We start from the raw sequence: 25,093 nt of genomic DNA, 5'->3' as shown, positions 1-25,093 counted from the left end.
TGATGGTGCACTGCTGCATGTCTCGGTCTGTTACTGCCGCCAGTGGATCGGTGAGACACTGGAAGAGAATCCGGCCGTGGAACAGAGAGCTTTGGTCACAAAGTAAATGTTTAATTTAGTTAGAATTACAAAAGGTTTTGATTTCTCATAGCAGCTGCTGTAGTGGATGCCTGTTAGTCTCAGAATGTGGAGGCTTCAACCTCAGGAACACACTTTCAGAAAGACTGATGACAGAAATTTCATTGCTCTCTATTGGCAGAGGACCAAATGTTAACTGGGCTTCATCGCACTACTAGAGGTCCGAGAAACCACGTCTGCTGCTCCGACCTCACGGGGTTTAGAAATCCAATCAGCACGAAAAGAGCGACTGCGTTCCACCTCTTTGTTTTAAGTTTATTATCAATCCTCCAGCCTCGCACCACATCCATCCATCCATCATCCATCCATCATCCATCCATCCATCCATCCATCCACAAACACACACCCGAACAAACAAAACTGTACAGTACACATATTTGTCACATCTTTGATTTGAACTCGTTTCCCAGCCCAGGAAAAGAAACCTTCAGCTCACTGTCCTCATCTACCGTCTGCTCTGCTCAAGGTACAGCACAATAACAGAGCAGAGACTTTTCCCTCCTGTTCAATTCTCTGCTAGTACTTCATGTGTGTGTCCTTTATTCCACTGTAAAATGGGCAAAGAAACAAAGGCTGGTGTAACTGGTTCAGTGTACAGCTCAGCCCCAACAGCTGGACTTGATGCCATAAAGCCGTCAGACACATTTGTGAAAGTCCAACACGTCAGATCTTTAGCAAACAATGATAGTTGATGTTTATGAGGGAAAAGGAAGACTTGGCGGCCACTACGTCATCACAGCTTCAGCAACATGTTTTAACCACTGAACACATTTTCTCTTCTGGAAATGTTTTCTCCCATTTCTGTTTGAACTGGAGATCACCTCCCCTGGCACATTCAGGTTCGACTCAAAGACACACAAAAGGACGTCTGTAGCTCGTCCACAGTTTGACTGGTGAAGAAGAGTATTAGGGCCACTGTGAGAGGAAGACTTTCAGAATAAAGTCCAAACATTTTCCACCGAAAACAACATCCTGTGGAGTGTAAAAGGACGGCGAGGAAACGCTGGACACGAGGACATCCGATCAGCTCGGGCTAATCACAACATACGTGTCTTTGTCCACAGAACCTGGTTTTTGTCCGAATGACTTTGAATATTCCAACCTCTCATGAAATTAAGCACTTAACACTTCCGACTTACTTTAGTAAGATGACTGTTTGCTGCTAAAACTACTTAACCCTTTATAGGGCACTCATTGACATACATAGAATAGATCATTACAAGACTTTTTTTCTTTTGTGAGTTTTTCAAAAAATGTTTAATGTTATGGTGAAAATCAGGGTCAATGAAGTCACCATATATGGTTTCTTGCCGGTCTGTCATGTAGCCTGATTGATTGTTTTTGAGAAATCTCGTAAGGTAAGGGGCAGGCATTTCGAACTCCCACTTAAGTTACCAAATATGGTCCCTTGCCCGATAAAGGGTTAAAGTAATGAAAACACTTTATCTTTTCATTACTTCCTTATAAAATTCAGATGTTTTCTCATACATTTCTGACTTTGTCTCTTAAAGTTGACAGCTTTATCTTTTAATGGCTTTTTTACTCTCGTAAAAAATGTTTCTGTCTATACTAAGAAATCTCCCACTCTTTTAAACGGTGGCCCTAATACTCTCAGCGTAGAACAGATCCTTCCCGTGTTCAATCTTTCCAGCCAACTGCTGCGTGAAGTCATTCCCGGAGATGCACTCTGGCTGTGAGACCATCTCACAGACGCGGTTGTCTGCCGTTTCTTTTTAAATCCGATGTGATCTGGGAAAATAAGACATTTAGGACATCTCAACACCGGATCAGCTGTGGAGCCTCAAGCTGAACCAGTAAGAAGGGCTCGTTTTTCATGCTTCTGAAACGGACAACACAATTGCTCTTCTGAGTCAATATTAAAAACTCTTCATTTATCAATAGCTATATTTCCATATAAATCCATATAAAACAATTCAAATTAAATAGGTGACATAAAAAAAAAAAAAATACACTTGAATTTTCAAGGCAATTGCTCAAGGAATTAATTTTCTAGAAAAATCTGCCTCGTCTTAAGGACTCCATTGACAACAAAAGGCCAAACATGATTTCCTTGCTCACTTTTGTTTCCTCACTTCCTGTTTGTTCAAACAGACGACATGGTCCACAGCCAAACACAGCGGCCGCTCGTGGCTTGTAATAACAGTGGTGCATGCTGCAGTCCACTATGAACGCCACTTTAAAAAAAAAATCCACATTTAAAATCACATCATCCTGTACAAACATGGAATCATATTCACATCTAGGAATAAATCAACAACTGAATCAAACAAACAGCATTTTGTTTAGTTTTTTTCCTCTCAATGTCACTATTCACGACAGCCCCCCCCCCCCCCCACCCCCACCCCCGTTAAAAAGGAAAGTCAATTCACGCAGCGACATCGAGTGAAAAGTTCATGGGTGACGTTCCTTCCAGCTGCTGGCAGATTGTCACAGTTCCACCGTAGATCGTCCAAACCGCCTGACTGGGAGTTGTGCATTTCCACGACTGACTGGGAGGCTGCGAACGAGACGACGGCCTCGAGGAGAGTGACAGCAGGCTGCAGGGAACCACGACGCAATCACACCACACTGCAAGTGGTGGTTATGAACTAACCAGTGGGTCCAGAACTCGTGTGAAGAGCCTGCTCTGACTGAGTCTGATATGACTGCCGTCTGCCTGAACACACTTTGCGCTTAACTGGTCGTCTAAGGGAAGCCCTTAACTTTGACCGAAACCTACTTCGATTCGGATCGGGTTCCACAGACTGTGCACAAGTACGTTCACCATCGTCGTCGGGGTTCTGCGTTCAATGATGTGAGTGTGAAAATGGTGAAATTGGCGGTGAAATGTTAAACGGCTGCACCAATTTGTACCTAAATGCAGCTTCAGTCCAAGCGTGCTAATGTGAATGTCCATGAGCCGGTTCTCGCTGGTGGCCCCAGCGAGGATGGAGCTCCTCACCCTTGGCAGTGGTGACGCCGTGCGCTGCTTGTGTAACTTGGCGAGTGCCTCCTGCTACCTATTGAGCTACAGTGAGGAGAAAACCCACAGCAATGAGCCAAATCATGGTTCCTGTTTGGTCCTGTGAGAGTATAGCCTGGTGCCACCAAGTCCTGGCACACATCAGCCCAGTCCGAGCTGGATGTCTGGAGGCAGGAGAGGTCCAGTACAGTTAGGCTCCTCAGCCAATCAGCCAGAGGGGAGTGAGCAGAGGACAAAATGGTTTAACTCATCTTCAGATGTCTGGTCAGATCATGAAAGCCAGCGTCTCTCCCTCAGTGGCAGAGAGAGGCCGCTGGGCCTCCAGCTGGAGCCTGGCTGCCACTCAGACAGAAATCTCGTAGGTGGTGCCACCAACGCCCGTCACCTTCTTCACCCCCCCACCCTGGGGCTTATGGGCGGGGCTCTGCACCAATGCTGAGCTGGGATAGGCCACTCCAGGCCGGGCGGACACGCTGACTGGGTGAGAGGGAGAGGAAGGGGCGGAGCAGGAGGAGGTGGAGGAGAAGGGCTGGCCGCCATTGGTCCGACTCAGAGGTTTCATCTGGATCAGCTCATCCCTGATTTCAGATAAGACAAAAAACAATGAAACTATCAGTGTGGCGGCTCAGGGCAGGAAGTCCAGAGGTCATGTGAGGCAGAGATTAAGACTGCAATGACACCAACTGTCAGAAAACAGCTGCTCACTCCCTACAGTACATAGTACATGTGGTCTGCACCGAGAAAACACTTCCATCGCTGCTCTGACGTTTTCCAAAAGGACCAAGGGCTCGTACAAACTGGCTGGTACCAGTTACATGTGCCATGCTGTCATACGGCCCGGAATGAAAATTAATACCTGTTTCAGCATCCAGTGTAAAGAGTGAAAGCAGAAAGAGTTATTATCCTATTTAAAGCATATTTTTCCCCTGGAGTATTCAACAACAGTTCCTAATGACACAAATCATCAATCATTAGTACACATTACTGTGGGATGGATGTGTCACACACTTTAATGGACTTCATGAACTGCTGAAGTACACAAGGAGGATACAAACTCATGACACTGCAGCGTTAACTGCTCCTCGCTGTGTGAATAGTGTTCGCAGACAGATTTAATGGTGTCTTAGCTTTTTGCTTAAGTCACATGTGTAATAATCCTGCGGTCATTTCATTTGCTTTCACGCTGTAAATGAACCCTGCGGTTCAGAGCCGCTCTGACCAGCAGTCACCACTGTACTGTAGTAGTTGGTTAAGCTTTAACACATGCAGCTTTCACTCTCCACACAGTCCACTTCATCACAGCGAAGATACACAATCAGACATTCACTTGGATACAGAACCGCAGCAGTAAAACGAAGCTCATGCAGCTGTGGAGTCACAGCAAACAGCACAAACAGTGAGCAGGATGGAGAAGCAACAGACAGAAACACACACGTCCACATGTCAGAGACCAAACAGTGGAAATGTCCTCATGCAAACGTTTGACTGTGCCAACAAGAGCTTATCTGGTACTGAGCTACAAAGCACAAGTGTTGGATCAGGTGCTCTTGTTCATTTCTGGAAAGACACACACAAAGACACCCCCCCCCCCCCATTTCTATCCATCCAAACAAAGCTGTACAGTACACGTATCTGTCACGTCTCTGATTTGAACTCGTGTCCCAGCCCTGCCCAGTCAGACCCAGGAAAAGGAACCTGTCCTGACTGTGCTGGCTGACACCCACCTACAGCCCACTGTCCTCACCCACCCTTCGCTCTGCTCCAGGCACAAACACACACACAGTCCCATATACGTGCTGTTCTGTTACATATGTTTGAGGAGACGGTAAAAATCTAACATCATCTCATGTCTTCACTCACTTTACTATCAGTTCCACCGCTGCCACTTTTACACAACCTTCATTCATAAGTTGTTGAAAGTAACGTAAGTGTAATACTAACAGAGCGTGATAACATTAACATTAACATTAACTGCTGAACCATTACAGTTAGAGTTATTTTGAGCTTTTTATTCGGGCACACATCTCCTGTAGTGTGTATGCACACAGGTGTAGGTAGGTGTGTGTGTGTGTGTGTGTGTGTGTGTGTGTGGTACAAGAGAAAGCGCTGACCAAACAGAAGGTGGTAATAATGAAGAGGACAGGAACAAACAGGCAGAACACAACAACGTCACACAGTGAGAAACCTCACAGACAGATGAAAGACAGGCAAAGGGAAGAGAAGGAGAACTCACAGGAAATCTGGCAGGAGGAGGAGGAGAGAGGGGAAGAGGAGGAGGAGGAGCAGTCAATCAGGTAGTCAGGTTTTCAGGCGGGCAGGTGGTTTTTTTCAAGGTTAGCAGCAAACCAATCGTCCTGACAAAAGGCGAGACTCATACTCACTTCGGCGCTTGTATTCCTCCTCCTCCTCCTCCCATCCCTCCACTTCCCCCTCCTCCTCCTACCCCCGCCGCATTCGCTCCGGCTGACGCGGAGGCCTTTCGGACCAGCCGGTACTGCATTTCAGCAGCGGCAGCGCTCGAGTAAGACAGCGACTTGCCCAGAGGTGGGGGGTGCGGGGAGCGGGGAGGGTGGGTCGTGGAGGTGGTGGAGGAGCCCAGTGGGGTGTCTGTGGAGCGGGTGCGGTAGGGATAAGCGTGGTGGGGTGGAGCGTGGGGGGCAGCGAAGCGGGGAGGGCGAGAGGTAGAGGAAGAGGAAGAGGAGTGGTGGTGATGATGGGAGTGGTGGTGGTGGTGGTGGTGGTGATGATGGTGTGGGGGAGGCGGGGCAGACGAGGAGGGGGGAGCAGAGGCCTGCTTGGCGGGCGGGGGGAGAGCAGGGTGGGGCTCGCCCAGTAGGCGCTCCCTCTCTGGAGGAGGCGGTGGGGAAGAGGACATGGAGGAGGAGGAGCGATGGAGGAAGGGGTGGTGGTGGTGGTGGGAGGAGCGGTGGTGGTGGTGGGGCGACTGGGAGGCCTGGGAGTGCATCTCAGCCACTCTCTGTTGTGACGACATGAAGGGGGAGCTGTAGCCGCCTGCTGCCGGCGTGCAGGGTCTTCCAGAGGAAACCTCAGGGGCCACCGAACCTGCCGCCACGCCTTTGTCGAAATCATCACCACCTGCCAGCAAGCTGTCGTACGACAGGCTGCCGTTGCGGGACGGGTGGTCAGGTGGGGGTGTCTGATTGGCTAAGCTCTTGAAGCTGGCTGAGGTGGTGGTTGCCTCGGAGACGTGGGCAGCACCTGCTGAGGTGTGAGTGGAGCTGGAAGATCGCGACGCCACTCCCGATAGGACGGTGGGGTCGGAGAAGGAGGGATATGAGCGTCCGCCGAGAGAGTAGCCAGGGATGCCCCCTCCTCCTGGCTCTCTTCCCCCCTCCCTCCTCTCCCCTCCTCCTCCCCCTCCCACTCTGTCCGATGAAGTGTCCCTCCGGTCCAGGCTGGGCTGGGAGCGGAAACCAGGCTGCTGGCTGGCCTGGAGGAGGGAGGAGGTGGAGGAGGAGGAGTCCCTGGCACTGCCAACACTCTCCCCTCGACTTAACTGGAGGAGGCAGGAGGAGTGGGACAAAGAGGAGGGAGGGGGGTGAAGGAGACAGTGGTCAGAAGGAGGGAGAAGAAACAAGACGCTGAGCAAATCAGCGCAGAGAGTTACATGGGAGTTTAACCACGACTCTCTGCTGCACTCTGCTCCCTCTAGTGTTGACATCCTGACACGACACCTCAACGTTTCCTTGTCAGACTGGAACGGACCTACTCCTGACATTGTTGGTGTTAAGCTTCATACAGCTCATTTTTAATATACATTCTTTGTGTTTACTCTGAGAGCATCCCCGCACAATGTTAAGATGAGGCCGAAAACCTCGAAACATGGAGAAGTTAAGGCTCTGCACACTTAGGTCCAGTGCAAGTATCCAATAATTATGGCAAGCTTTCTGTCACTGGAGACCGTCATCACAGCGATCAGGTGATTGCTTTTTAAAACGGATGCATGCACAGTTTCTGTGTTGTGGTTTTAGCTTACTCTGTTGGGCGTGCTCTGACACCCGACCGACGCCCACACAGCACCAACAGCACTGTAGAAGCTCAGTCGCTACATGCCTGCCATGAGACACGAATGTTTACTACTGTGTTTAAAAGCTGTGAAAAGAGTATGTTAAAGTTCACCACAGCTTCTCTACCAGCAGCAGCAGGTGGTAGAGATTTAACATCATACCTGCTGCCCACACTTCCATCTAACCAGCCATGCCAACATATCACCATGTAGCTGTTAACTTCCCCAGTGGACTCAGCTGTTCTCTATTTGATGTCATTATAAACTTTTGCCTTTATAAAGGGCTCCCCACCACAGGCATGTCTTGATATTCATAACAGTTAACGTGCCAAGATCATAAATATGCTTAAATTTCCATGACAACATTCTTTTAGTACAATGTTGTTGTGAGGGTTTAAAAGTCACTAAGAAAGCACCAGAGACTGAGTGTAAAATAGAAAGTAGAAAATAAATAACGCATTTATGTTTGCATTGTTCATCGGTACTAACCGCACAACAAGTGTACTGCAGGGGAGTGCAGAGGTCACAGAAGCCATTCATTGTAATTAATACAAAATATTCCACGTGAAATGGAAAAAAAAAAAACTACTGTCAAAAATTGAATTGAACAGACATAATTAACAGAATTCATTTTGTCAATACTTTTCTAGGCAGTAATGACAATACAGATTTGTTACTGAGATTAAGACACTTCCTCCTTGTATCTCCAACATCCCACAAGACAGGAAACTAGTTGATATTCGCTATTCATTCCTCTATCTTAGGCGTCTGGATTTTTTCTTCATGAAGAGACCATCCCAGGTGAAAAGAACATGAAACATCAAAATTAGAGATCAAATGTTGCTCGTGATACATTACTGGAAGGATAAAATTGCCAAATGATGGTAAACTTTTGAGATTCTAGTCGTGTATCTGAGCTGCAGGGGGAACATTTCTTGAGGCACGTTTATAATCAGGGAGGAGAAAAAAAAACGAAAAGGAAAGTCAGAAAGACATTGTTGGAAGCTGGAACAACAAACTAAAGAGAAATGAAGGAGGACTAAAACAACGGTGATGCAGAGTGCTGGACTGACAGGTGGGAGGGTAGGGAGCAGACATGGGTACAAATACTGAGTAGAACCAACTTATCTGTACCAGTCCAAAGCAGTCAGGTACAGTCCTTCATTCAAACAAAACACAGAGCCTTGTCCTCCTGTTTGACTCATGAATGATGAATCCAGCCACTAACCATTTCAAATGTATTCAAACAGTATTTCACCCACGTCCAGAGCAAACAGAAAGGGACAGGAAACAAAGTTATAAGTGAAGATAAGAGGAGGGGAAATGCTTTCAGAACAATCACTTACTGATACTGATCAACAGAAAGCCACTGAGAAACCAAACCAAGATGGCCGACAGGAAATCAAAAGGAAAAACAAAAACAAAAAAATATGAGTGCACAGATGATTTTTCTCTCCCATGTTATTGTCCTCGCACATCACCTGGCTGACTGTCCCGTGTGTTAATGTGTGCGTTACCTGGTTAGCATAAGCATGTGTGAGCGCTGTGTGGTTCTTGCCGGGGCTGTAGGTGGGCCTGTATTTGTACATGGTGGGGGTGGGAGGGGCTTTGTTCAGTAGGCTGCACTCTGCAAGAGGGTGGGGAGGGAAACAAGGAAACATATCACTGTGAATGAGCGCACAATTGAACCAATGTTCAGTTTTTACGATAAGAAGACGAGACAAAGTTCATGTGCAGATGAGGGGATGAGAGCCAGAGCTGTGGCAGGAAGTGAGAAAGTCTTACCCTCTGCATTTCCTCTGGTGATTCCTGGGTAGCGGAGCTCTGGCTTAGGAGGAGGAGGAGGCTCGGCGTCACACGACTGGCTCTCCATCATCTCCAGACTGGACTTTGACTGCAAAGAAGAGAGAAGTTAGATAAGAATCAAAGACAGAAAGTCTAAGAGTTGCATTCAGTTGCTTTGTAACAATCAGCAGACACTGTTATTCCAAGGCAGTGACTGATTTATAATTTCACAAAAGGTCTACATTTCATTATTATTACACTATACAGAACAGCTCCTTGGGGAAGGGTTAGGGTCAGGGTTATGTGAGGGCAATTCCCAGGCTGTGGTTAGCCCACGACAACCTCCACCAAGCACCGTTTTCCACACTTTTGCAACATTACAACAATTTCTCAAAAATTTACACAAATAATTGCAAATGACATTCGGGGGTAGCGACTTAGCTGTGCCAGAGTTAGCCATAAGCTAATTTATATACTTATCCCTGGGAAGGAAACAGAGAATAAAATATCTGATAATACATATACCACCCTGTTGGACTGACAAATGTACATAATACTGAGTCCTGACATCAGGACTCAATGATTGAGCAAACTTGCTGGATCTGGATCTGCCTATATGCAAACTTCGCTGGTGCAGATTTGAATGAGAAGCATCCTTACATGAGACATGTTTACCAACAGATGAAGACAAATCTTTTTTTTTTTTTTTCTTTAACATGTTTAAATCAAACAAAATAATGACAATACTGCAGTATTTATGGCTCTTTAGTAAAGTTTTGACGAGCACCCATTCTGCTGTTCTTACCCGGTGCAGGTCTCCCTGTATGCCGTTGTCCAGGATCTTTGCAGCCAGCTGGGCCTCTGTGAGCTGTGGCCGCAGAAAAGGAGGTTGCACACACACACTCTGCACACACTTCTTCCTGCCCAGATACCTGCAGAGAGCGCAGAGACAGTGAGTGTCCACGTCCTAGAGATCTAAAGGCCAAAGTGTGCTGCTGTTTTAAGCTTTGTTCATCATTGGTGCGGTTTTCAAATATCATAGACTTAAAACACTTGCAAATACTCCACGCATTCTCAGTTCACACACATTTTTGGTGCTGTGTCGCAGAGGGATGTTGAGAGATTACAGGTGGACACGTGCCTTTGCACGGTTATGTAATGCTTATCAACAGCTCATCAGAGAAATAGTTCAGTTATAAAGAAAACTTTTTTAAAAAAGTACCTTGGTGCTTGTGAGCTGCAGAGGACATGAGAGACGTTCTTCCAGCAGCCATTGGTGAACGGGTTCACACCGCCTCTAAACTTCCCCGTTACCTGGAGAAAAAGACAAAGAGAGCGACGACAGAGTTACATTGAAAAATGAGCATTCAGATGTGCATTCACTCAAAAACTGAAGAGGATGGACAAAGATTCTAAAATATGTCACCACTTTCAAAGGTTTCCAATTAATGTGATTAATTAATTAATTAAGGGAACTACAGGATGTCTGGGACCCAACAACAATTTTACCGGTCACTGCTGCACATGGACTGAAGCGCTGAGTTTCCTACCTGCTCATTGGTAGTCCTGCCTCTGGCCACAAGCACTATGTGGAAACCTGTGAGGCCAGCAACAGGGATGAAGAACAGGCCTGCAACGCACATTACAGCCAGCCTGAGAGCACGGGGGTCAAGGGAATATCTTACAGAGACCAGATTCAACAGACACACGAGGACCATTGGAGAATACTTAGATAAATAGATTTCACAGCAATATGCCCATTGGATTTAGTTATTTCTTGTGTACTAATGGACAGCTTGGCCTGGTGGTGGTGTTTGACACGTACAGTAAGAGTCACCAAAACAATTAGAATTCATCATGGAAATCTGTTGCTCTGGACCAACCCATCTTTGTCCTCTCTTCTAAATCTCTCAAGCAGCATCTGGACTATGAGGATACTTCAATGTGCAACCAAAGACAGGCCCTTTAAGCCAGTAAAGGGCGGGGTTGCATTACTTGACTTACAATGTTGAGTGAAACCGTCCCACATCACACTGAAATGAATCCTCGGGACATCTGGTACAACTATAACAACTCGTTGAAGCCAAGGAGGAATTTCAGTCATTGCTGAGATGAACAACGCTGTAACTGAACTGCACAACAAACCTAGAATGGTTAGGACAAAAATACATGGGACGGGTCCTCAAAGGATACGTGACAATGGCGTGCAGGCGGTCGATGTTCTGGCGATGGTAGAGGATGAAGAGCAGGCCAAAGCCAAACACGGCCATGATATGAGCCGTCAGAGACAGGAGAAAGAGGAAGAAGTAACGGTAGTTCCTCCTGCCGATGCAGTTGTTCACCCACGGACAGTGATGGTCGAAGTCCTGCAATATGAAGGTTGGAGGACACTGTGGTAAGGAAACTAGTACAGTGGAACACATGAGTGTGTGCTGTTCAGCATGAATACAGTTAACAGAAAGGCTCATCCGTCCTTCCGTCCTGCTACAGCGGTTCACATTAGCATACACCATGTGAAGTGGCATGATAGCATGAACATTAAATTCATTTCAATGTCGTAAACATAATAACACGTTTTTGTGGTCTTTGAATGCTTCTACAGTCTGCAGTCAGGTCTCCATGAGGTAATCTAAAGTATGGCTCAAATGAAGATGTCTACCCTGCTGCTGCTGTAGCCCATCTTGTGCTCTGCAGTTGCAATGACTGTCTCTATCCGCTCAAACCCGTCTGGCCATTCTCCTCTAACCTCTGTCATCAACAAGGCATTTTCACCAGGAGAACCGCTGCTCACTGAATGTTTTCTCTTTTCAGACCATTCTCTGTAAATCCTTAAGATGGTTGTATGTAAAAATCCCAGTAGTTACTGTAATACGTCTGGCACCAACATGCACACCACACTCAAAGCCTCTTAATTAACCTTTCTACCCCATTTTGATGTTTGGTCTGAACTTCAGCAGTCCATCTTGGCCATGGCAAAGTGCCTAAATCAAGCCCAGAGGAACTGAAGCCAATTTTTCCATAGACTTACACTGTGAAAGAGACGTCTGTAAATCATCCGATAAATGTTTTGTCACAACCGCCGCAAAATTACTTGTTTCACCATCAGAATTGAATCCATTCACATTTGTAAAGTCTAGAAGAGTGGCACGATTAATCACTTTATCCTTCTATGCTCTGTGGGCGCAACGATGCAGAAGATCTGGGTACTTTTACTGTATCCAGTTCCCTTTACACATTCGATCCAAGGCCACTGAGGAGGTGGCCTGAGGAAGTGGCCTTGATATGAGTGATATGATATGATCATTCTGTTGATAAGAACAGCTGCAAGGTTTAGCTAATGCTAAGCTTGTTACTGCTATCCTGGCAGTCCTTCAGGTTGCCAACCAGACCGTCTGTAGTACAAAGCAGAGGTATGATCACATATACTCATTTAAACAGTGATTTATGGTTTTTCACACCAAGGGTTAAATCTAGCACACTCTTGCTGTGAAAGGAGCAATTGGAAGTCAGTCACCTTCAATGACTCATATACCACAAAGTATAAGGTCTAGGGATAAAAACCTTTCAAGAAACCATTATAGGAAAGCCAGATTTCAGGAGGCATATTGTTGAAGCTGATGTTTTGTCAAATGTATGTAAAGTGGATCGGCTTTGCTAATTTTACGTACGTGGGCCTACTTTAGGCTGTGTGTGCATGATGCATCTGTTGAAACATCACTTAGGGCGATATTAGTGTTCACAGTCTCTAAATTATTCTGCGTAAATGTTGAATGGGTGAGTGTCAGCACACCTCGACACAGTTGTCACAGACAGAGCAGTGGGAGCACCGTGGTGGCCTGTAGAAGCGGCAGGTTGAGCACCACTTCATCCTGACCTGGATCCCTCTGATCTCTACTGTCTTGTAGAGGGGAGCACGGAAATCGTCCTCCTTGTCCTCGTCCTCCTCAGCTGCAGAGAGACAGAAGCACCAGTCACTGGTTAGTGCAAAATCTGATGACACCAATGTCACGTTGCACAAACCTAAATAATCTACAGGTCTATTAATTAATCAATCAATTGGGCATTTTTTGTGGATCAGTTCTTTGACTGCTGTGAGCACTGATTACATTTAAATCAAACTACATAAAATACTGAATTGTTAACTTCAGACCTTACCCCTTTACTGACTCTGTCTGACACAAACAGAACGGTTTTTAAGACCATTTAGTTTGAAATAATATAAATATAATAAAATAATATATGTTGTAAAAGAAGCCAAAAGGGAAACCTGACATTTTGCAACAAGAGTAATTGCAGACAATATACCGACTTAGTATTTAGTCTCCTATTTGGTGCCACGTGAACAGCGTGGCACACATACATGTCTTTCAACCAACAGCATACACTCACCTCTTGGGAAGATGCCGGGGTCCATGAATGTGGCCATACAGAAGTTAGCCAAAACAAACAAGAAGATGACTCCATTGTAGATGGGCACCGCGACTGAGAAACGCTCTGAAAGCCACGGACACCTGAAACATGAACACAGAAGACTGTGGCTGACGCTCAGAGGAAGAATCAAACAGAGATTCTGTCACATTATACGACTCCGTTGTAATGAAAGTGAAGGTGTGGTCCCCAGAAGAAAATGCCACTTGTTGGTCCTTTTACAGGCTAATTATCATTATCATCATAAATGAATACGTTTGTTTGATGATGAGGTCCAGAGCATTGTTCTCCATATGTGGATAACTGGGAGTTGGTTTGATTTGATTTCACACGAGCTTAGATTTAAAGTTGGTTTAAAATTTCCATGGATATGTGCATGATGATTCAAAGTGAACTGAATCATTGCTCAGGCCCCTTAAAGGATAAGGCTGGCAGTTTTCTCTAGTTCTCTTATCTTGTCTGGTTAACAACTCCCATGAAAAGACAAAAACCAACAATGTGTTAGTCCGTCTCTCAGTACTCCGACTCCCCTACCCTGTCTGTTCCTCAGCATCAAGCCCATTGGTTCCTACTGAGGATGCAGATCTATGAAAATGACTCCCTGATACACAGTTGAATTAAATTCCCTGAAACAGTTTGGGTTAGGGTTAGGCCACTGTTGTTTTTAACTAAATGTTACTCAGACAGGCGGAGATGGTGTATTTGTTGGGGAGCATTTTCAGCGAAGGATTAATTCATGTTTGGAGCTCTACAGAGTATTTGGGGCGGCAGGACGGTGTGTGTGGGACTAAGTCAGAATAAACTGCAGCGTGTGTGCTCATGGTGATGAAGGAACATGCCACCCAGGGCACCAGTGTGGCTCACTGATGTGTTTTTAATAGGTTTTGGACAACACAAGCTCTGTGGTGCAGATATGTACACGATACTCGTCAGTAAAATAAATTCATTGATGGTTTTGGGCTTTTCGTGGGATTTGTTCATAGTAAGAAAATTATCAAATATCACCACGTCGATCCTTAATCCCAATCCATTGGCCCAAACAGTTTACAATTATGAACCCACACAAAAGAAATGACATTAATTAAAACTAATAAATAAGAACCAACCCATATTCGTTTGGGTTAACAACGGCCATCTAATAACCCTAACCCAAAACAGACTCAACAATATTTTGACTGTCACAGAACATATACAACCTCTCTCCGATATTTTGTGATCTTGTGCTCTCAAAAAACAAAAAAAGAAATGTGCTGTAACTACAAAACTGTAGTTGGCACATTAGACGTTGTTAGCTAGCAAATCCGCTACTCAAACTACCTTTATGAGCTCTGGTCTGGCTTCAGACCGGAACACTGGCTACTCCAATGTCTTGTTTCTCCATTTCTACTAATGTGTCAGTAAGATTTTAGGAACATTAACTATACTCACAGTTTGCTTCCAGTCATTGCGCTAAGCTATTCTGAGGCAGCACGTGCTTGGCAAAATGTCGAACTGATTGGTAGGACTTTTTGACAGTTAACGAGAAAAATGGTTTTGGAATCGATATACCTGGTAATGGTAAAGACTGCGTGCTATTATTTTTCCAAATGGAAGAACAAGTGAGCATATCAAAGTGAATTAACACGGTACTACTGCTTGATGATCTCAAAGGGTGGTTTCTTTGTTATTTTTGTATTATTCCCTCATCTTTCAGATACCTCTCAGCCTTTTTGTGAAGTGCTGTATTCATTTACTGCTGAAAATGAGAGGGAATGTGAAAGGGACTGCAGGGATAAAAACACTGACAGACTGAGGGAGAAAGAATCAGTGAGAGACTGGATGATGGGCTTTTGTCAGGGTGACAGATGTTGGCCTATTTTCTCCTCACTAATCTGAAGCACAGAGCTGACTGCCCACCACATTGACCACACACACAGATTAGATTTTCTCACATGTGCACGCACAAATACACACAGAGAGGTGGGCAGGCGGGCGGGCGCGCACGTATACACACACACACACACACCTGTCAATCTGACTCTCACACATATGAACAGACACTGGTTCTCACCATGATTTTTCCCATCACACACTCACTCTCTGACAAACACTCATAAATCCACTCCAGAGCGAGGTGTCAGCTAGATTAGTGATGACAGCCTATAACACCATTGACTTAGCACTGTCACAAACACTCATGGGGCTTGAAGGCCACACTGAGGCACATAAATCTGAAATGTGAAAACGACCTAGTTATCTAAATGCGAAGAACGAGGCCCTGCTGGATATCATCTCTTATACATTGTAATGATATATTTTTCAGCTTGGGAGATGAAATAGTCCTATCATCGTGGCTTATAAACGGTCCTGTATGTGAGTGAGACAGGAATGCTAATAGTCAACATTTAACCATTAGCCGACAATAAGTAAAAGATAAGAAGTTAAAAGATATATATTAATATTGCTTATACAGAGATTGTACAATGTATAAAGACAATAAAAAGCAGCAAAAGTACAGTGTAGAATAAGGCAGGTGAGGCAGATAAATCTGAAAATGCTATGACGTGTATTCGGGTTGTTTCTGGAGAAGTTCTGCATTCATAATCGAACTGCCTTTAAAACCAGCTGAATCTCTTTTTGTTGACAGACAACAAAGTTGTTCAGGCTCTATGTGACCTTCTCAGGACAGACGCAGCCTGGTTACAGTCTGGACAGACAGATCTCTCTAGGTTAAATATCCGTACTGCTGACCGGCTAAAACGATCCTGTTGGGGGGTTAGGGCGTTGACCATGAACTGCAGTGTCCCTGGTTTTGTGTCTGGTTGATGACATCTCTTGCATGCTGTTCCACACTCATTTCTAAACTGTCACCATCAAATAAGGCGACGAATGCTCCAATAACCTGTTCAATTTTAAAAACACAGCTCAAGGTCCAATTTGCTCTCGGATGAAGTTATCTTGCATGACAATGCGCTCTTATTTTTAAACAGAAGTCAACATGAATAAAGTCAAAACTGTGATCAGATCTAATGTGACTGATTCAGTGCTGATTATATTTTTGTACTCGTGACTGTCTGCCGTGTCAATGTGGCTACTGACAGGACATCTTCACTGCAGCTTCACAGTAGTTCATTTAAAGCTGATTTACCTACGCAATGAAAACAAAAAGATTAAACTATGACAAAATATTAAGCCGTATGGCAAATATCCAGTAAACTGGGATCAGTAAGCGAGCTGGAAACACACTTAGATACTCTCACCTAAGACGGTTGTTAAAGCAAATCCAGCACATATTGAGGAACTATTTGTCTTGCTCGTGTCCAACTGTTGAATCTAAGTCCAATATTCTCTCTCCATTTTGTCCTGTTTTGATTTCTTCCAACTCCTGAGAGAAACATCTGGTTCTTGCTGATAAATGCTCCACTATGTTCACCAGCTAATCACCAATTTAGTCTGCCGTTAGGTGCTGGGCAGGTAGTGCGTGGAGAGTTTATCAGAGCTTTTTCACTTAATGACAGCGGACTGCTGCAGCTGTAAACAATGCTGCTAAGAGATACACCAAGAGACAGTAGAGCCGGGGGCCACAAAACATGAACAATGAGCTGAAAGACGTTTCCACACACGAGCTGAGGGAACTGCAGAGTTGGTGACTCTCAGTGGGTACGTAGCCACAGGCGACACCGCTCTCATTATACAGAGTCATTTGCCCCACTGTAAATATACAGATAGATTAATACAGCTTAAAGGACAAGTTGCTCTGATAATACAACACCAAGCCAGTCAAACAAACTATCCACGTACAAAGAACAAGGCCCCACTGGAAACTATCCCTTATATGCTGCTGCATGTGAGATGAAATCATATCAATGTGGCTCATAAGCACGCCTGTATGTGTGTGAGATAGGAATGTTGATAGTTAACCGTTTAACCCTTAACCCACAATAAGACTTTTGACCAGCCAATACTAACTGTTAAAAAATACACATCAATATAGCTTAAACAGAGCTTGTACAAAGTATACAACCAATACAGTCTCCACACACCAGACCCTTTGACTGCAGCAGTAGATGGAGCTCACAGCCTGAACAGTGCGCACCCTCAGCAACGTCTATGAGGCACTTCAATTAGCAGTGAGAACACGCCCCTGGCAGCGGACTAGAGGGACACGCAGCAGGACCAGAGGCAGATAACTGGCTAGAGATCGTGAACTTGAGGTGGTGAAGAGCTGGGATTGCAAAAGCGCAAAAATGGCAGCCGTGGGTGACATCACAGGTGAGGAACTCTGATTTTAAATACATCAACAAGTGTATTACACATGTGAGAAGGAACACTTTGTTTAATGGGCTTCTATTTAATGGGTCACAGACACCCATTCTACTGGTACACTGTCATTGTCGGTTAACGGTTAACGATCGGTTAACAAGGGTTGACTGTTGGTCAGGAAAAAAAAATCTAAATTAGCATCCCCAAATGGGAGACTGTTGCCACTTACGTGAAGCAGAAGAAGAGCGTGGTGGAGCCAACGAGGAAGAAAGTGGCTGCCGATACTGGGACGTAGCGGGAGGGTCGCAGGGGTCTGCTGGGTGGGACCACAGAGTGGGGGAGGGGTGACGAGGATGGACCCCGCCCTCCACTCTTACTGCTGCCGCCTGGCATCACTTCCTGTGTGTGGCGGTGTGTGTGTGTATGTTCAACGACTCCTATGCCAAGGAATTAGTCATTCAGAGTTCAATGCTTTGGTATTTTGTGTGAATTTGCAGTTTGGGGGCAGAAATGATGGTGCGACAAAAAGAAAAAGTAAAGGAGAGATACAAAAGTGATGGAGGGACAGTTGAGGAGGGCTTCTTCTTTCACGTGGAAAAGAGGAAAACACTCCTCTGTATCACCACTCTGACAAAGGAGGAGGAGCAAGCGCTTGTTTCCTTGGGTTCTTAGGTCAATCCTGATCTACTGTGTGAGGGATTAAAAGAAGCTTACAAGTCGCTCTGCTGTAAAAGCCTTGTTTTCCTTCCAGTCAGGAAAACAGGTGGGAAAGCGGGTGGAACAAATAAGCCACTGATTGTAAAGAGGAAAAAGGTGTCCAGCTCTCTTACAGAGTTGCAGATAAATTTACAACACGAGTTTGACTCTGCAATGGATTGACAGTTTGGGTAGAACAATGTCATTAAATTACAAATGCAGTCCAGTAGAAACTGATAATTCTGAGTAAAATCAGTCTAAAAATAAAAAATCTGCTTGTTGTACAGCAATGTGGAAAAAGGCTTGGTGAAAATCAAGATAATAGTGCAATTTAAAAACATCGCTGTTTTTTAGATGTAAAAAAGGATTTGGACACAATAATTTCTTCAAAATCTTAGGTGATTGGGTGCTGTGAAAATCCAGTCAAATCCTAACAACAGAAAACCTCAACTAAACTGATGAACCTTGCATCTGATGCGAACTGGTCCAGTTTGACTGGATTGGTCTGTACATGGGGTTTAATGAGGTACACGAGTTGGCAGAGGTAGACCTGTGTTGGTAGGAGATGGGACTTACAAGATGGAACAACAGCAACCGCAAGAAATGAAATGAAGCTGAGAGAAAGAGAAAATGGAGAGGAGAGCTGTAAAGAAAAAAAGACTAGGATGATAATCTGATTTAGCTTTCTATTCCTTCCTCTGTGACTTAGAAAAAAGTGTAGGTCAAGGTGGGTTTCAATGGGCCTTGTTTATACCCAAGTCTGTGGTAGCAAAATGTATGGAGATTCCTATTCACTTAAATCTTTTTAGCACCCAGAGACCGGCAGCCTGGGCAGCTGTAGCAATGTGAGAAAAAGCCTTGTAAATTAAAGATGACAACCCCTTGCTCTCTGTTAGAGATGGAGACAGCGTGCTTTCAGTCCAGGACTCGTATTAGAAACAGGAGTCTGTAAGCGGGCCAGTGGAGTAGCCTGGTTTTCCTGTGTCGGGGCATCCCTAAACCCTGCCGGTGGCCGATTCAAACCACCTCACCTGCCAGCTGCACCAGGGATGTGATTGGAAGACAAAAAGCAAGAAGTGATGGTGTGGCTCTTTCCAAAATATCGGAGGGAAAATCCAGTGGAATATCCATTAGTATCCATGTAAATGAAATTTTTGAGGAAGCACTAAAATTACAGCGTTGATCTAGAGTGCTGGGTGTTATGTGGGAATAGATAACAGTATTATGTCACATCAGCCAGCAATGGCAAGACAGAACAGCTCAGTTCCCCCACTGGTCTCCTTGTTCCACTGTGTTAGTGGACGGCTGCGCCTTTTAGTTATGTAACTGTCGGCCTCCCAGCTTCAGGCCATTTACTTTTTTGTCCTCTTCTCCAGGGACTTCCAGGGCCTTCCCTCTGCTTCCTTCCCAGGCAGAGATCACTGAGGCTTGGATAACACTGTCCCACGACAATCCCTTTGGAGGTTACAGCCTCCCTGCATCAAACGTCCTGACAGTGACCTCAACAAAAATGTGAAAAACTGTGGCTTTTATGTGTTAGATGGAGATGGAGACTCCTTGGGCCATTTGTTACTTGAAGTTTTTCAGGTTTGTATCCTTCTCCTTCTCTACCCTTGAAGCAAGCAATTATCCCCATGCAGTGCTGATCGGTGGCCTCCTCGTCTGCGATGTGGATCGATTTGTATATACTGATAAAACCCAGAGGTGGCAGTATTGAATATCAGCTGCAACAGGTTGCCAAACGCGTGAATCCAGTGTGATGGTTGGTCAGGATCCTGCACCTACAACGTAATGAGAGGAGGAAAGGCTTCGTTAAAGACACTGCAGTATGTAAACATTTATGTAACAAATAAGTTACAGGTACTGTATTTTAGATTTTTTACCCACTCTCTCTGCAACAATAAAGTTCAGTCAATCCATGCAGTAAGGATCATGTGTGATGTGTGATGACAATATTATGTTTTCGTATCTACAACACTATTCAACATATGATTGTGGTTCTGAGCTGCTGCTGCTGCTGCACAGCTACTCACTTATCTACACTGTCTTCACATTCATTAAAACAATACAAACTGAAACTTAACCATACCCCAACAATCACCGGTGCCTGACAACAATTCTAGGGGAAACTCAGACTTCCTTAACTCTTGCTAACAGTGTCTGCGTACCACCAAAAGATTGAAGGACAAATGGTTTAGGGCGTCTCCACAGCAGGAACTCTCCAGGGGACCATGAACCTTTTGAGGAACTCAGGAACTAAATCTACGTTTATACAATTTGTCCACCACGAGCAGATAAATCCACCTGATGATATGTTGGCTGATATTGCTAGCTGCAGATATATCGTATCAGTGTATGTGGCCTTAAAAACCTTTCGCTAAGTCCTGCCCTTTGAATGCAGACTGGCCAGTCATGTATCTATGCTACACTACATTACGCTTTTTTGTAACAGTGAATAAAGATCTGCCCTGCTTATCAGGACCACTGCTGCTTAAAGAGAGACCTTCTGCCGGCTATCATTATAACATGGGTGGTATGTAAATGCGGCTAACCGTTTAACTTTAGAGCTAGTTGTAGTCTCCTTCTAATTTCATGGTCTTCAGTCTGGATGGCCAGGTGATGTGGTGGTTCACTTTTCCACTGTGATCCGTAACGTTGGGCTTCTGTCTTTATCTTTTGACCTGGTACTGGCTGCTCAGTCAGTTTGACATCCTGGATATTAGGGATGGGCCATGATATTCGAATATTCAAATATTTGTTAAATAATTTTTTTAAAAATCGAATAGTTTACACAACTATCGTCTTGTTTTAAAAAATATATTTTCCTCAGTTTTTTTTTACCAACAGTAGATTAATAAGGGGCACTGAGATAAAGCCTGGGGGTAGTTGTGAACTATTTGAATAATCTTTGAATCTTCTTCACTGTGACCTAATGGAACCTACATCCCTACTGGGCATATCCTTTAAACTTAATATAGACCTTTCTGTCTGCTTCGCTTTTTCTAAAAGTTAGACAACATTTCCTCAGGAAGTGCAGTTCCAACAGCTCCAACGAATAGCAGAAGATAACAACGAGGGGACGGGGCTTAGCAAAGGGTCACGAGCTTTAGATGCAGCCCAGGTGAAGATGCATCAAAATCCAGAGCATCTTGCTCTAGGCTTCATTTCAATTATTTAATGTAAAATTGACTTGTATCACAATACAGCTGGTGTTTTCAAGAATCCAAAAATCCAAGCTGTTCAAAGTTTGTTTGTACACATGCACTGCAACCCTGAACTTATCATCACCCGCAGGAGCTGTATGTGAGAACACAAATGTCCGAATCAGTTGGAGCGGACATTAAAGGGGCGTTACTCTCCCAGTTCCCTGGTGCAAAGTCTGTGCAACGTCTGACTGAGCCCATGTGTGAATATAGCAGGTCATTGTCTGGCAATTAACAGTGAGTATGTGGACGTGTTAATGACGTTTCTATCATGAGATTGGCAAAAAGGCAGAAGAATAAAAATATCCATTCTCTTTTCTCTGACTCTTCTGTCGATATTGTGGACACATCCAAATACACGTAGAACTGATGTCAATGCAAAAACGAAGGAAACCACAACGCCATCTTTGATGTGCTGTAAGCAGAACTTTAGAGTACTTTTTGCCTCATGTCTACATCCAGAGCGCTCTACCCAGGCGCCAACCCTGACCTGAAGACCAGACAGAGTATTTTCAGTAGATGGAAACACGTCTTCCACGGACACTCTGCTTCCTGTTGTTGTGTATTACATGTGTGAAAAGGCATCAATGCTCACATGAGAAAACAGCTCCTTAGTAGGGTGCAGTGTGTATCAGCTCATCCTCACAGGATTCCAACAAACTACTCAGCGGATCATTTCCTCTGTATTGTATACATTGTATACGTAAATATATGTAAGTAAGATTGAGTGTTCAAACTTTAGCAGAGATCCTCTGCAGGCAGGTTGTATGTGTGATCAACAAGAACACTTTCACTCTGCGTGACCAATAAAGCTACCACCTGCCCCTCGCCTCCTCTTATCTTCATCATGGAGCACTCACAGCTCAGCAGCTTAGACAGAGAAAACTGTTTGCAGAGACAGACAGAGAGACACAGTCCCTGTACGCAGTTGTTCACTTTATGGACTCAAGACTTCAACCCTTCAATCAATAAGCAGATGGGTGCACCTGTTCAGGCCAGGCATGATGGATGGACCTGTCCTCCTAGACTTTATCTTTATCGCTTCCCCATTCATCAACATTAACTGGGCTTAACAAGCACAAGCTCAGCATTCAGGTGTGCAAGGAGGTCTGATAGCACACACGTGCATCCTACCGGGCAAACTAGCAGGAAAACAAGATTGACTTGATAGGCTGCTATAGTGGGCCACGTTATGACATGTCAAGGCCGACATTAAAGTTTGTCAGTCTGATAAATGGACCTGTTACCTTCAAGTGGCATGGCGCCCAGTACTGAAAAGACTGTACTATGAGGGATACATGTGCTGTGACATGTTGTAAAAAAAAAATAAATAAAATCAAGGATTGCACTGATGAAAGCAAACCAATAAATCCCAGCCTATCACACTCAGAGACTACACACACAATGAGATGATTGACCTTATTAAATGCTCTCAATTCACCCGAAGCTGTATTTCAGAGTGGAAAATGTACTTGTTAAAATGTGAGCATCTACCAGCCACTGACAGAGAAATGTTCTAATTCACCAGCCACTCAATAACAAATCATTATTTTGTGTCTGAAATCTACCAGCCACGCTCATGTTCTGCCAGCGTTTGGCTGGTGCCCGGTGATAATGTCTCACCCTGGAACATAACCAGCTTTACTGGCATTTCCTCAAGCTCCATGAAGATGGACAGTAAGATAGTTATTTCCTTATCTGGCCAAAAGTCCTTTCCATGAGGTCTGATCAATACTCCCGTCGATCTAAAACACTGCATGCTCTCTCCATCAGGCAGACTCTCTGCCCTGTGAATGCTAGAAAATCCCCAGACACAATGGCACCTTCTCTCATCCAAAGAAGCCTACAGCATTGCCAGCACTCACACACACACAAACCCTGGGTGTGTATGGCCCGCTGCAGTCACGGCAGCGCTGTAACCACAGCAGTTATAAGCACCACACCGGCTAAATGATGGCTCCCTCCCATAGATGCCAACAAAAAGCATCCGTGAGCCCAGCAATGGTTTGCCATTTTAATTGAATTCCGCAACGCTAAAACACTGTTTTGAAGGGAGTAGCTTACGGATAGCTCAGATGCAGGCAGAGGATGCCTCATAGACACAGCTGGAGCAGGTAACACGCAACCCCTCCAATGGCTTCAGTGTCACGGCCCGGCAGCGCTTGGTTTGACAGCTCAGTGGTTTCACGGTTCAGCCCGGCAGAGATGTGCCCTTCTCTTTTCGAGGCGGACTGGACGTCGGGCCAAACTACACTGAAAACCTCCCAGTGTCAGGTGGCGGCAGTGATGAGCAAATGTACATGTTTCAACTCGTCTTTTTTTTTTTTTTTTTTTAGCCCTTCCTAGATCCTGGTGGGATCCACTCGGCTGTAAATCGGCGTGCATCTGGGTTTCTTTACCGATAAGCGAATCGGCCGATCCCAGCTAGATGTAGGGGACAGAGGGCGGCGTGACGCTCTGACATCCAGCCCACATCGGACAGTGGCTAATGTTGAAGCCGGGGTGGGGACCACAATAGCGCTGTAGACCTTGGATCAACATCAGCATTGAGCTACCACATACACTCCGCCGTCCCGTTTACAGAGGAGAGTCCATATTAATGGCTCAATGCTGACTGTAGCGAGTCCATAGTGGCGAAATGAAAGTAGGGTGGAGACAACTACTGTAAATGAGTCACAGCGGCAGCACGATAATGGAAATGATCAAACAAGGAAATGTATTTGCACACAAGCATTACACCAAAGCACAGTCCATTCGTGGTTTAAGGGAGAAACGGAGTGACTGGTTAGGCTCAGTGAACCGTGTATGTAACATTAACATTAGCTAGCCTTCAGCTACCCTGGTCTCTGCCGGGTAACCGTGGCTAGCAGCAGGCTAACAATTCAGCTCACCTGTGAGGGGCTTCACAATGACTCTGGGTCCATAGGCGCTGAATGGGATGTGCCAGCCTGGGTGGTGTTATTTCCTCTCGGGGGTGTAATCAGCAGAAACAACTCGTAACATCCATAATTATCCATACGGGTCACTCAGCGGTGCCAGCGAGCTGTGCGGGTCTTGCTTAGGTGGCTAGCTAACCCAGCGCCAAGCTAATTTAGAGATAACGTTAAAAGGTTGGCTAGCTAGCCAGCCACCGATACGCCTGCCGTTATTTTACTACGGGCAGTTAGCTTCACTAACTGTTAGCTAGGGCTGGGAGCTGCTTGGCTTTTTAACTTCTTTAAAATGGCTAGCATCTGTCTGCGGGCGTCTCCGCCAATACGGAAGTTAAAAAGAAGAAACCCTCGGGGATGTAATCCCAAAACAATTGTGTGCTCTTCTCATATTTCCATAATATTTGTGACCAAGAGATTCCCAGCGGCCGACATATTTGCCAGTACTACAAAACTCTTGATGCCAGGGTCCAACAGCAGAATTGTCGCAATGGAAATAGCGCTGATTGGACGACACGGCTGTCAATCAAGCAGAGAGCGAATTCTATTGCATCTCCAGACAAGAGCCCGCCCCCTGATAAGGAACGTCACGATTGCACTAAATCGTGATTAAATTTATTCCCCGGCGCCGCAAAACGCCGTCCGGGGCTTGTTGACTGAG

At 45.2% G+C, this 25,093-nt stretch overlaps 1 protein-coding gene across 2 annotated transcripts; it reads right to left on the bottom strand.

The window, feature by feature from the left end:
• Nucleotides 1–372: 372 nt before the first annotated feature.
• Nucleotides 373–24,867, bottom strand: zdhhc5a (zinc finger DHHC-type palmitoyltransferase 5a). Of its 2 annotated transcripts, XR_011584118.1 has the most exons (13): nucleotides 24,394–24,867; nucleotides 17,833–20,080; nucleotides 13,323–13,444; nucleotides 12,724–12,881; nucleotides 11,127–11,299; nucleotides 10,484–10,586; nucleotides 10,156–10,247; nucleotides 9,739–9,865; nucleotides 8,934–9,042; nucleotides 8,666–8,775; nucleotides 5,503–6,638; nucleotides 2,722–3,699; nucleotides 373–2,675 (listed from the first exon to the last, which is right to left on the bottom strand). XR_011584118.1 is itself a non-coding variant. In XM_070828381.1 (12 exons), exons 2-12 carry the CDS (start codon nucleotides 17,994–17,996, stop codon nucleotides 3,465–3,467), a joined length of 2,529 nt encoding a protein of 842 aa, XP_070684482.1. In that variant the 5' UTR covers nucleotides 17,997–20,080; nucleotides 24,394–24,867; the 3' UTR covers nucleotides 373–3,464. The 2 variants fall into 2 exon arrangements, 1 of the variants encoding a protein (XP_070684482.1); XM_070828381.1 differs by having other exon boundaries at nucleotides 373–3,699.
• Between the last annotated feature and the right edge of the window lie 226 nt (nucleotides 24,868–25,093).

The sequence above is a fragment of the Pempheris klunzingeri genome, chromosome 3, assembly GCF_042242105.1.
Source record: "Pempheris klunzingeri isolate RE-2024b chromosome 3, fPemKlu1.hap1, whole genome shotgun sequence".
Taxonomy (NCBI): domain Eukaryota; kingdom Metazoa; phylum Chordata; class Actinopteri; order Acropomatiformes; family Pempheridae; genus Pempheris; species Pempheris klunzingeri.
The sequence above is the reverse complement of the archived record's forward strand: the minus strand, read 5'-3'. Positions and strand labels throughout refer to the sequence as shown.

What these genes read in the sequence shown, in the direction of transcription:
- zdhhc5a (XM_070828381.1), bottom strand. Translation starts at nt 17,996, where the DNA reads ATGCCAGGCGGCAGCAGTAAGAGTGGAGGGCGGGGTCCATCCTCGTCA. An exon ending in TGCAGCTCACAAGCACCAAG is followed by an intron (nt 9,866 to 10,155) that starts GTACTTTTTTAA and finishes CGCTCTCTGCAG; the next exon opens with GTATCTGGGCAGGAAGAAGT. An exon ending in GGAGGAATACAAGCGCCGAA is followed by an intron (nt 3,700 to 5,502) that starts GTGAGTATGAGT and finishes ATCTGAAATCAG; the next exon opens with GGATGAGCTGATCCAGATGA.